General features: G+C 38.5%; 2 protein-coding genes across 2 annotated transcripts; one reads left to right on the top strand and one right to left on the bottom strand.

Moving 5' to 3' along the window:
- The first annotated feature begins 662 nt into the window (after positions 1-662).
- On the top strand, positions 663-5,180 carry LOC101295585 (probable adenylate kinase 2, chloroplastic-like). Its single transcript, XM_004309857.1, has 7 exons — positions 663-993; positions 1,072-1,170; positions 1,789-1,917; positions 1,987-2,121; positions 2,385-2,531; positions 2,906-2,980; positions 4,689-5,180. Exons 1-7 carry the CDS (start codon positions 781-783, stop codon positions 4,791-4,793), a joined length of 903 nt encoding a protein of 300 aa, XP_004309905.1. The 5' UTR covers positions 663-780; the 3' UTR covers positions 4,794-5,180.
- Positions 5,181-5,378: 198 nt separating this feature from the next.
- On the bottom strand, positions 5,379-7,731 carry LOC101300499 (serine/threonine-protein kinase-like protein CCR4-like). Its single transcript, XM_004309870.1, has one exon. It carries the CDS (start codon positions 7,729-7,731, stop codon positions 5,425-5,427), a length of 2,307 nt encoding a protein of 768 aa, XP_004309918.1. The 3' UTR covers positions 5,379-5,424.
- Positions 7,732-13,616: the final 5,885 nt, after the last annotated feature.

The raw sequence follows: 13,616 nt of genomic DNA, 5'->3' as shown, positions 1-13,616 counted from the left end.
AAATAAAAAACTTTAGTTTATATTTTAGTTGTAATAAATTCACGTGTCAATATTTGATTGGAATGTAAGACCACGTCATACTGTCATGTGGTCCTCCTGTAGCATCTAAAAATTTCTCATCCAGTTAGAGATGCTCCGGTCTTCATCGAGAAATTTTTAAGTGCTACGGGAGGACCACGTGGCAGTCTGACGTGGTCCTACATTCCAATCAAATTTAGACATGTTGATTTTTTACAACTAAAATATTAACTAATATTTTCTATTTTTTGTGAAATGACATTTAAGGGTATTTTAGCAAGTTCAACCTAGGGTCTAAGGTTTAGGGTTAGGGTATAGGGTTTAAGGGTTTAGGGTATAGAGTTTAGGGTTTAGGGTATAGGGTTTAGGGATTAGTATTTAAAAAACAACATAAAACCTAAAATAGTCTTTGACAAAATAGCTGAAATAATTTTTCATGAAGAAAATCCACATGTCTAAATTTAATTGAAATATAGGATCACGTCAGACTGTCACGTGATCCTCTCGTAACACTGAAAAATTTCTCGTTTTCATCGAAAAAAAAACCAGTGAAAACACACGTGTGCGGTTGGTTACACGGTGGAAAATCAACTGTATTCGCAAATATTTAAAGAAAATAAAAGAAAAAATTAGAAAATCCGAACCGCAAAACAAGACAGAGCAGCATCAGTATCCACAGTGGAGCAAACAATCCCAGAATCAAAATCCTTCGGTTTATATATCCACCGCAAAAACAGAGAAAGGAGGAAGAGAGCGCACAAAATGGGTTGCCATGTAAATTTGGTACCCCATTCCATGGCCACAGTCTCAGCTCGCCCCAAGGCTCCTCCTCCTCTAACTCCTCCTCCCGCCGCGTGTTCCATTTCAAACCCACTCACCTCCTCCAATTCCCAATCCTCTTTCGTTTCCACATTCTCTCCCTCTCGCCACCAAACCCTAACTCCTCTTCGTTCCCGCAGAGCCATGAGCAACACGGTACGCTTTACAATCCTGGTTTGAAACGCTGGGTTTTTGTTGTAATTTGAGGCAGTGGTTTTTTTTTTGAATGAACAGGGGGTGCGGTGTGGTTATAAGACTGAGCCGCTCAGGATTATGATCTCCGGGGCGCCGGCTTCGGGTAAAGGAACGCAATGCGAGCTCATTACAAAGAAAGTGAGTTCCGGAATTTTAGTGCAGTTTATGATAGTTGCATTGGAATTTGGATGCAGATATATACAATGCCTTGAGTTTTTGTAACCGAAATGATTCGTGTTATGATATAGCCTATGTGTATGATGTGAATTACATAGAGCCTTTCTTGGGGAATAATGCGGTAGCGTTATGGGTTCATTTTGGGATATCAAACAGGAGATGTAATGCTAATACTTAGAATCCGATAGAGTAACAATTGATCATTCAAACTCAGGAAGTTAGACATTTGGAAGTTATATGTAGCTTGGTCTAAATGTTCTCCAAACAGGGGAATGTGCAAATCTTGAGAATTTAAATCTTTTTTCGAAGCTGTGTTTCAAACACATTATGAAGGATTTGGTAGTTGAGTGGTAGTTATAGCTGTCTGTGAGGTATTCTGTAGTTTGATAAACCAAATGTTTAATTTAAGTTTGTATCTTTTTACACTATAATTTCAGGTCATGAGTACAGCTTAGGGTTATATAAGCTTAATATTTTCAAATCCTAGTGGAATTTATAACATGGTTTATATAAGTACCACTTATATAAGCTTTTCTGATGAATACAAGGAGATTAACTGAGTTGTGATCCTCTATGCAGTATGATTTGGTACATGTTGCTGCTGGTGACTTACTTAGAGCTGAAATTGCATCTGGGAGTGAAAATGGGAAGCGTGCAAGGGCGTACATGGACAAAGGACAATTGGTGCCAGATGAAATAGTTGTCATGGTAGGGTAATTAATATTCATGTTGGCTTATTGTCATGCTACTGGTGATTCTGTGGTCTTAATCATGTAGATGGTGAAAGACCGCCTATCACAGCCAGATTCTCGAGAAAAAGGCTGGCTTTTGGATGGATACCCTAGGAGCTCATCGCAAGCAATTGCTCTTAAGGAATTCGACTTCGAGCCGGATCTTTTCATTCTTCTTGACGTAAGCGTTTGTTTTTGTGTTGTTGATATTTCAAATGTCATGAACATTATATATGAATAGGAAATTATCATGAAGATGCTTCTCAACTCAGTGATATTAAGTTGTTCACTGTTACTGTTAATCATAACCTATGAATAAATATGGTAGGATGAATATTAGCAGATTTTGATGCATAAAAAAACATGTAAATCCCCTTATTTGATCCAGAAAGTAAGATTTGAGCTGTCACAACCCTTGGTAACCATGTCAACTTGCATTTGCAGGTTCCTGAAGATATTCTTGTTGACAGAGTTGTTGGAAGAAGGTTGGACCCTGTTACTGGAAAGATTTACCATCTGAAGTATTCTCCTCCAGAGACCCCAGAGATTGCTGCAAGGCTCACCCAACGTTTTGATGATACAGAAGAAAAGGTATTATTCATATTTATTCTTTTGGCTTGTCATACTTTAACTTCAAGGTGATCAATTATTATTTGCCTATTACTTAATGAGTTAATGGTAATGTACCTCCCATATTCTTATTTTGCACTAGTTGCTATTATTCTTAGCAAGTGTATTGTGTTTATCTCTTTTTCTTGTTGGTCAATGCTACAGAGCCCAACTTATTCTTTCAATTTCTTTTACCAAACAAACATGATCATATCACATTGGTGCCGATTATTTTTCCAATGTGTGCATATCATGTGCCAATATTGGGTGAAAAAGCCAGGGTATGATAAGTACGTTGCTTGTTTTATTTTTCTAGGTCAGGATTACATTTTCTTTTGAATATACTTTTTATTCAGGTGAAACTTCGATTGCACACTCATCATCAGAATGTGGAGGCAGTACTTTCATTATACAAAGACATAACTCTTAAGGCAAGTATATTCTCTCTCTCTCTGACTCCCTGCTACAGTGTGCAATTGTGATGGGTTGTGATTTTCAAATAGAAATAATAATAAGTCGTACACATTATGGTGGTATGCATTGAGCTAAACTTGGGTATCTGAAATATTGTTCATATAGATGGGAACATCCTCATAGAGGTACTATGGAGTTTTCTTTTATTAGTTAAGGTCTTTTGGGGTTATGGTATATTTTGAATTTTCTATTAGCTAAATCATGCATGATTTTGTCCATTATGATACTATTGCTGGTTGGTGCTGACATTCTTGTCCTATCGATCCATGCATTGTTTTCATATTTATAGTTGATTTTCTGGAGGCCTTCAGCCTTTTCAGCATCCCTTAATATCTCCTTTCTTCTCTTCTTTGTTACTTGCATACTATCCAACTGGCTTGTATAGATGGTATTCAAAATGTGAGGAAAAGGTGCGTAGTTCTACTTGCTAGTATATGAAGTGAGCTGAGAGAGATAACTATATTAAGTTGCTGTTGAGGAAGGAATCCCAACATGAGGGCTCGTATGAGTGATGCTGTCAATATTTGTGTAACATTCTGTTTTTCAAAAGTACCTACATGTTTGAGTAATTAGTAGCTCTATCCTTGTCAGCGTGGGTTCTGTTGGTATTGGTAACGGCTCTGATCTCTGGTTTGTTTTTCCATTTGTATTATTGGAAATGGGAGAGTTCTCTGATTCTGTACATTACTTCGGGGATCAAAAAGAACATAAGTTATCTAATCTTTCTACACTTCAACTATCATATTATTGTGTTGCTGTTGGTAGTTGTCTTTGGGTTTTTCTGGGGTAGCGTATTAAATCTTTTCTCCCAAAAAGCATACTTGCACTAAAACTTGACCACATAGATAAGCCAAGGTGCAACTTTTATTCGCTATCCATATTAATCTATCAAGTACAGACGATGGACATTTATAGTCTACAAACCAGCCTCTACGTACAAAAGCTGAACCCACTCACTGGACAGTAAACCAGTTTGAGGACTTGCACCTAAAACACCCCCTTCATACAAGGAAAACTACCATCCTTCGATGTGACCCGCATAAACATCCATACACTGTTCATCTTCGACTTCAACAGATAGCTTCTGTGATATGCATCGTCATGACAATCATATTGTATCACGCAAGCTATCTGCCAAACCCCAATGCACTTATTGATTCATCCCATCATTTTCAAAACATGTTCTATGCTCCATGAGCTACCTAAGTGTTCAGAATGAGTACTTGTGGGGTTGCCTTAGTAGCTGCATGTCTTTGTCAGTGCCAATGCCCCCAAAATGTGTGGCTACTTGCTCAAGACATTGGGCATCCTATATGCACATTTTTCTTAGGCTACTGATTGTATCAATCCATTTGCTTTTCTTTCTTTCATGAAAAGGAAATACCAATTCCTGCACATAACTTTTGATTACTGGCTATTGACAAACTTCATGTTACTGATGTTAGTGAGGCACTTAAACAAGTAATTATTGATGTTCTTTATATACTTGCAAATGCTAATCATTTTAAGGTTGCAAGATCTTGGTATGGTTTAAATTAACTATTTGCCATCTGTTTATATTTTCTGCTTCCAAGTGTTGAGATGATACATTAACTGTCTAATGAAGTTCTTATAGAATTTGATTGTGATGAATCTATCCAACTAGAGTCATTATGTTTATTTCAGGTGAACGGGAGTCTTACGAAGGATGATGTGTATGCCCAAATCGATGGTGTGCTGGTGAAGCTTCTTGAGAAAAAGCGGGCTACCTCTGAATCTTTGGCAGCTTAGAAGATGTAAATATTGATTTTGGCTCCCATTTTGACAAGTTAGAAAAAGATCAAGTCAATAATTAAACGATTTGGCTGTTTCGACGTGCTAGGAAACTACATCATTGAAGGTGGTCATTGCAGCCACCAGCCAAAGGAACTGAAAGAAATGGATGTGATTCCTATCATGTTGGGTAGGTTAGTGATTTATTTGCAGCTAAATAAGCTGAAGGTTTCGATTTAGATTTACATATATATAGGTTGATGTGATTTGTTATTATATTCTTCATGGATTTGGTGCTCAATTGAATCCTTATTCAGAATTTTCCTCCGGTTTGACTTTTGCTCTCTAAAGAAAATAATAATTTAGGCAAAAGATTTCAAAGAAAAAAGACAAGACCGAGTTGAAGACATGAATAATCTCTTTGGCTGTAGAAATCAAGAAAAGAATATTATAAGTCGAGGAAACTCTATGGTTGCTGCTGCACCATACAATGGTTTTTGTGGCTCTCATATTTTCATACAATTTTTGCCTTGACTAATCAGCAAAACCCGAAAAGAATAGGAATAGAAAGTCCAATATCTGCACAAAGAGAATAGAAAAAATGGTTTGCTCTACAATTGTTGACTGTGTCATTTGCTCTCAACCGAGTCTAAGTCAAAGACTCGGCTCTTGAACTTGGTGGCGATGCCAAACAATAAGCCAAAGCTCTTTCCAAGGTGTTTGCAATCTCAGTCATGGAAGGCCTATCTCTACCTTCTAAGCTCACACAGTCTGCTGCTAAGTAACCCACGTACGCCACGGCCTCTATTTCGAACGGCGTCGGTGGCGGCACTTTCGGGTCCAACACCCTGTGAATTTCATCATTCACAATATATGGTACAACAAAATCCACCACATTTCTTGGGACGCCATTCTCATTTTTGTGAATCGCGCTATACCCTGACAGTAACTCGAGCAACATTACCCCGAAACTGTACACGTCACTTTTCGTGGTTAGTTGTTGCAGCCTATAGTACTCGGGGTCCATGTAACCAAATGTGCCAGCCGCACGTAGCGACAAATAGGACTCGTCGTCCCCGGGACCCATTAAAGATAGGCCAAAATCGGACACCTTGGCTCTCCACTTGTCATCCAACAATATGTTGGATGACTTGATATCACGGTGTATGATTGGTGGAACCGCATACACGTGGAGGTATTCGATGCCTCTGGCGGCGTCAAGCGCCACCTGGATGCGTGCGGACCAAGACATTAGAGGGGACACTGGGATCTTGTGGAGATGGTCATGAACTGTACCATTGTTCATGTACTCATACACCAATATTCTCTCTTTTGCATCTTCATAAAACCCCAATAATCGAACTAAATTCTTGTGGTGTAGGCGTGACAATGATTCAAGCTCATTCACAAATGCATTGTCTCTGTCCTCTTGCCGCTTGGTGTGCCCGCCAACAGATGATGAAGACGCCGATGATTCGGCACGCTTGATGGCCACTTCACGGTTGCCATCATCTAATGTGGCATAGTAGACTGAGCCATAGCTGCCTGTCCCAATCTTGTGTTCTTCCGAGAAGTTGTTAGTAGCTTCAAGTAGTACTTGCAACGAAAATTCCTCCAATGAACCCCCATTGGCTCCCAGGCTAATCAGATGGCTTAGCCGCTTCTCCAACACCGGTGGCTGTTGAGCTAGCTGGTTTTGAATTTGCCCTGAACCATGCTGATTAGCTTGCTGGTTTTGAAGTTGCCCTGAACCATGCTGATTAGTTTGCCTCTCCATATCATCCAATGGACCCGAGTCATGGATCCTGGAGCCTCTAATTTTGCAATACTTGAAGACCAAGTAACCACAAACCAACAAGAACGCCAAGGAACCAACACAACCCACTACAAGAAATGCCACCATTTTCTTGCTCCACTTAGACTCCCTCTGTGGCACAGGTGGCTCCTCAGCTGCCTCATAGGGTTGACACACTACATGTCCTTGTTCACAAAATCTGGCATAGCCTGGTAATGGAGAGCTATATAATGGACACTCTCTTCTACATGGCCCTGGCTTCACTTCACTGAACACCACGAAATTGTCTTGGGTATCAAACAGTTGGTTTCCCCAACAATACAAGGAGAAATTCGATGACAATACCCCGCAGAAAACGCTGTGTTTTGCTTCGATTGAGGTGAAGTAAGTCTGTCTTAAACTTAGAGGCAAACTGAAGCCATCTTCCCCCCAACAAACAATTGTTTGATTAGGCCTCAGGCCACAGCTTCGTCTGTCGCCCAAGGCCAGAGAGGTAAACTTCCCTTGTGGTTTGTCACCCTTCATTTCTCCCCAACAATCCAAACCACTATCACTCAATGAGATTGCACAAGCATAATTAGACCCTGCACTAACATAACTGTAATTACTCTTCCCAGGCACTTCACCAATCACTTTGGCATTACTTCCTGTGCAATTAACCTCTCCCATTTCTGACACTCCGCAGACAAAGTTGTTTCCCACTGCGACGCTCCTCGAGAATTTGTTGCCAATTGAACTTGAATTAAACCCATGCCACTGCCAGCACTGGAGTCGATTAGTCCCATCAACTAGGCCGCAAACGTGGGAGCTTCCTGCTTTGAGTTCTCTGAGAGCCAGACCGATATAAACTCGCTTAGTGGACATGTTACTCCCATTGGCAGAGAACCTCCAGCATGTCATGACTGATGAAGAAGATGAGGGCCGCGTCTGCAAAACACATATGAAGCCATCCCCACCAACCAAACCTGTAAATGATGTGTTTGGGCTCACAGGAACTCTAATTCCGCTAGGAAAACTAGTACAGTTTAGGAAAGATTGTTGTAGGGTCAGAGAACAAATTAGTGTTTGATTATTTGAAGTTTGAGATATAGACACAGTGGAGAGTGAATGAATAGGGATTAGGCAAGAAAACAAGATGAAACTGAAGATCAAAGAAGCCATAGAATCAACTCGAATGGATTAGTGAGTGGTTCAGAAACTTTCATGGTGGGATGATATGGTTATTGGTAGAGAAGAAGAGGAGGGATTAGACATGAGTTTGGTTTTGTTGAATAATAAATTTAACCATATGGTTTTGGGGGGCGTATTTAAACGTGTAGAAGACTTGGAAGGAGCTTGCGAATTATAGAAAACACGGTTGTTTGAGTCATTGACAGAAGGAGTTTTTTGAGGACCAAGACCAAGTCCCCTTTTGAAAGTTTAACAATAAGAAGGTGGAGCGTGTGGGTCTAAGACTGAGACCTAAGTGCAACATGCACAAACTAATAGACCGTTGTTCTACTATCCTTCACTGAGTCGTGCATGCTACTCAACTCGACCTAGTCACTAGAAAATATGAATTGGAATGGTGGATCGGTCGTTTGGCTCAGCCCGAATCATGTGCACAACACTCCTCCTGTAACACAGAAAATATTGGAGAAGATATGAAGGTGATTTTCGAAAACGATTACTTTTCCCAGCTTGTTAGCATGAGGTACAAGTATGAGTAGATAGATCTTAGATGTAAGACAATATAAGAAATCAAAGAAAGTTATGATATGTACACGAAATTTCTGCTATACATGCTTGTATGGCATACACGCATGATCCAACGGCGTGCGAGCCAAGAAAAATTATCAATAAGAACATTTAGTCCTTTGTTTTTCCCTAAACATTCAAGATGAAAATATATTCCTATTTTGTTTAAAGGTCGAATTGGAGGGAGAGGGAGGGAGGGACTAAGACAAAGTCCTCGAAAACTCACTCTCAAGGTCATCTGTTATAATCTTAGGATTACGTAAGAGTGTGTTAAGACATGCCTATCAAAATGTGTTGCAAGATGATGGCTATCGTTGTGGTTAGACTTTAGGCCTTTAGCCGGTGTGTGATGATATGGAATCAAATGTTGTTGTTTCATACAATGTATCTTTTGCTTTGTACTAGCTAGCCGAAAATTTCTCTTCAACTTATTCGATTAGTTATTGAGTGCGGCTATTAGGACTTTCAGATTTGCTCAGTATACCTCCACATGTTTTGACTTATTGGATTACAAATATAACCTCATACAAAATGACAGTAATAGACATTGAATTTCATAACAACAACAAAAATTGTAATCATAGTAGTATTCTTCCCTTTTTTTTAATTTGTTCAATTAACGATACAAAACCCTAAACCTGAGTGTAACCGTTGCTCAAAAAACTACTACACCTAATGGAAGAATCTCCATTACCGAAGACACAATCCTCTGTTTCAAAACTTTCAGAGAAGGTATCTTTTCAATACTGATATAATTTTTGTTTTGATTCATGATATGTTCTTCTTTTTCTTCCTCCTGATTTTCGTTTAGTTTAGGAAACGTCTTCTTCGTAATCTTCTTCTTGGTCTTCTTCTTCCTCGTCTTGTTCTTCTTCTTGTGAATGAATTCTTGTGAATGAATCTTCTCCTCGAGGACATGCTTCATGGAGTGGTGGTCGACGAGATTGGCCTTCTTAGGGTTTTTCTTCTAGGTTGAAGGTTTTTGGGTGCATATGGATAATATTTTATAGTTTTTTTTTTTTCTGGAACATTAATCTGAAACTGTCATCATTATTCTACAAGAGAAATGTCTTACTTTAACAGTTATTGTGAATGAATCTTCTCCTCGAGGACTTTCTTCATGGAGTGGTGGTCGACGAGATTGGTCTTTTTGGGGTTTTCTTCTAGGTCAAAGGTTTCTGGGTGCATATCATTAATTTATGTATTTTATTGTTTTGCAATTGACTGTGAAAACGATTCATGATTTGAATAAATTTTTTTTTTTTAAATTGTTGTCATCAAAAAATCGTTCTTACAACTTGATCAAATGATAGAGGTTAATGATATTCTGTAATACCCCGGAAATTTGATATTAGTTTCTAATATTATTTGAGAATTTTTGAGTTAGAAGTTAGTGTGTTTTTGAGCTTCAAAGGAAGAGCGGAAGTGTTCGGTCACATAAATTACCCGAAAGGGTTCTTTTTTCTTTAAGGGTCATAGAGTTGACTTTTTATTCATTGAGTTTCTCGAAAAACTTCCTTCATGAAAGTTGTAGAGTTTGGCGATACGAGTTCGTAGACACGCGGCACACGTAAAACGGATGTCGTATGAAAAGTTACAGTCAGAGGAAGTTAGTTTCCGATTTTGAAAGTTTATAAGTAGAAAGTTGGGGGTTTTATTTTTTGGTACACCCTAAAATACAGAAAGTCTTCTCTCCCCCTCCTCTCTCTCTCGAGCTTCCCGACGCCAAAACTTCTCCAGCGAAGAACTCGGTCGTCCGGCCACCATTCGAGGTGCCACCGGTCCCGTTCGGCTCGCACGGTTCTCCTCTCCACTCCTGGGGCAGCGTCGCTCACCATCTCGCCGTCTAGACGCAGCCAGGAAGCGGCGGAGCTGCTGCGGCCTCGCCGGAGTTTCTTCTTTTCCGGCCACCAATCGAGACGCCGCCGGTCCCGTTCGACTCACACGGATGCCCCCTTCAATTCTGGGCTGGTGTGGTACGACGTTGCAAGCCGAAAACGGAGTTCTTGGTCGGAGAAGAGCACGGCTGTGTCACCGATCGGAATCGTCGTTTACAGTGGCAACAAGGGGCAACCATAGGTGAGTTTTGGTCCTCTCCTCCTTCTGCTTGTGGCTAGGCATAGTTTGAAGCAAGATATTAAGGTTTTGAGCCCTGAAATTGCAGATTGAAGTTTGAACCCGTTTTGGTGTTTCGACGTGTTTTTCAGCCGATTCAGGCCAAACTGGTTGAAACCTCAGGTATTAAAGTTGTTCATCTTGCTTCATTCTACAAGTTTGTTGTTGGGAGTTTCCCAAAATTCTGAAGTTTTGGGGTGGCGTGTGAAGCTCACTCACCGCCGCTGCCTGTGGCAGCGGGTGGCAGCGCGTTTGGCAGGGTTCTTAGCTCTAGGTTTCGGTGGTTAGCTAGCTCTTGTTGTTGTGAGCTTGTTGAGATGTGGAAATTCTAGGTTTGGAGTAAGGATTGCATGCTAGGACATTAAGTTTAATCCTAGGCTTGTGAGAGGTTTGAGTTTAGGTTTTGAGGATTTGAGGCAGCTTTATTGAGTTGATAAGTACGACAACCTTGGAAAGTTGTCCTCCCTTGGGTTAAGGTTTGTTAAGAGTGCAATGTTCTTTTTGTTCAAGTGGTTACTAAGATTAATAATTATGTTATTTAGGTAACTTGTGGAGTAGGTGTTGAGCTTGGCCTGTGTGTTTTTGTGAAGACGCAGGGGGATTTTTAGGTGAGTAAATCTCACATGGGTTCATAAAAGAACCGAGTTTACTTTATAGTTTTTTTATTGCTAATTGTGAAGTTGTCCTTGAAAGAAAATGATTTTGTTTTTAAATATAAATGAGCTTAATCGTCAACGGTTCATGGTAAGTGAAAACAAGTTTCTTGTTAATAATATAATCTTTCAAAATGACTTCCTATCATGATTGATAATTAGAGTTGGTAGATTATTCTTGTTTTAAATATTTATATCCATGTGTGTATGTGTGAAAGGCATGTTATGATCATGTGATATTGTGATGTTGAAATATGGTTGTTGATAGATTATTCTTGTGGGAATATCTATGTTTGTTCATATAAATATATCTATGTGGAAGGATATAATTTATGATGTGCTCTTTGTGTTATTGATGATGATGATGATGATAATAATTTTGATGATGATTATGATGATGATTGTGATGATGATTATTATGATGATGATTATGATGATTATAATTTAAAAATTTTGTTTGTTTGTTTGTTTTTAAAATATATGAGCTTGATCGCCAACAGCTCATAGGTAAAAGAAAACAAGATTTCATATTTAAATGATTATTTTTTTTAAGGTTCTTGTGACCATAATATTTTTGGTTCTATTGATGTAATTATTGGTGCCTAGTGGTGATTGTGTGCATTCGTTGTGGAATGATGCGTTAGTGGTGATTGTGTGTATTCGTTGTGGAATGTTGTCTTAGAGGTGATTGTATGCATTAGTTATAGATGTGTGCCTTAGTGGTGATTGTGTACATTAGTTGTGGATGTGTGCCTTATTAGCGATTGTGTGCATTAGATTAGGGGCCTTCGTGGTGGACCGGGAACCAAGCCTTGGCCGGGTGATTGGTTATGGTCAGTATAGAGCTCTACTCTGTCTGTTGGTACTTCATGGGGGATGAATAAGTGTTGACGAACCCATGAGTACGCGTTTGTTTGGTTACTTATGGGGGATGACTAAGTGTTGACGAATTCATAAGTAAGAGTAGAGAAATGATTGTGTGATGTTCTTATGTGTTATCATTTAAATTCCTTATTTTGAGTATCTCTTGAACTATGCTTACCCGCAGGAGATTCTTTAATCTTAATTGTGTGATTTTAATAGAATTCCTGAACTACGCTTTCTGCGGGATTCATTTATGATTTTGAGTGATTTTGAATTGTCGTGTTTTCTTAATTATTTCTTTTGAATTCTCTTGCTTTTAGGCGATTCCTGAACTAAGTTTCTAATGCAGGAATTTCCAGTTTTATCTTATGTGATGTTAGAATTGTTGAGTTATTATTTTGGGAGTTACTCATACGAGTTTTTTAGCTTACCGGGTTTGTTGCTTACAACCTGGTGCACCAATTCATGGTGTAGGGGTTAGACCTGCAGGTGATGATCAATAGGGTTGAGGCAGTGGCTTAGGAGCTGAGTTTTAAACAATGTACATTTATTTATATATTATGGCAGTTGTTTTTAAGCTCATGTGAGCGACTTTATTATTACTAGACTTTTGGAGTTGATGTAATTAAGGAGATATAATGTTAACTCGGTTAATGAGTTTGTTGACATTTACATTCCAGTTTTTTATTTTAGTTTGGAAGTTATTGAGCAAGTTTTGGGGTATTAAGATTTTGGAGTTTATCATGCCCATAATTTTTGAAAATTATCCTTCGAAAATTGGGGTGTGACATATTCTATGCAAAAATAAAAAATAAAAAAAATCAAGGAATTGAGGTTGACAAAGAGGTTGTCATGAAAAAAGAAATCAAGCAATTGAAGTATGAAAATAGATGTTTGTATGTAAAATGAAAAAAAAATAAAAATTAAAGTGTGGGAGGCCTAGAAAGCAGAAAATGAGGTATAATGAGTAAATTGTTGAAATATATATGAATAACAAACCTAAGGTTATTTTAGAAATTTGAAAGGAGGTCTAATGAGCAAATGTTTGTTTTTAAAAATAAAAAGAAGGTGTAAAGAGACATGGAGGTATATTGAGCAAATCTGGAGGTTCAATAGCCGCACTCTTAGTTATTTATTTTAGGATTTCAGGTGATCTATCAACATATATAGTCTCAATCATATCAGAAGTCATCAGACATTTTAATATAACAACCTGCCATTTAAAACCCTTGCAAGATATACCATATATATACATATATATACAATCCTTCTCTGCTAAGGATGTCCTTATTTATTCTTCTGGTGCTGATTTCTACTTTAGACTCACTTTTCGATCGAATTTTCACATCTTCACCGTGTAGTCTTTAGATACTAATGTATAGATGATCTCTGTAAAATTTCAGCCAATTTGGTTATCATTAAGGCACTCAAATTCGATTACACCAATGAATGAACATAATTCTGTCGAACTTGAATCGTTCATGTTTATAACAAAAAAACGCAGTTTTGAGTGCCTTAATGATAACCAAATTGGCTGAAATTTTGTAGAGATGATCTATACATTAGTATCTAAAGACTACATGGTGGAGATGTGAAAATTCGATCGAAAAGTGAGTCTAAAATGGAAATCCGCACCATAAGAATAAATAAAGACATCCTTAGCAAAGAAGGACTACA

Source organism: Fragaria vesca, unplaced genomic scaffold, assembly GCF_000184155.1.
Source record: "Fragaria vesca subsp. vesca unplaced genomic scaffold, FraVesHawaii_1.0 scf0513139, whole genome shotgun sequence".
Classification (NCBI taxonomy): Eukaryota; Viridiplantae; Streptophyta; class Magnoliopsida; order Rosales; family Rosaceae; genus Fragaria; species Fragaria vesca.
The sequence above is the reverse complement of the archived record's forward strand: the minus strand, read 5'-3'. Positions and strand labels throughout refer to the sequence as shown.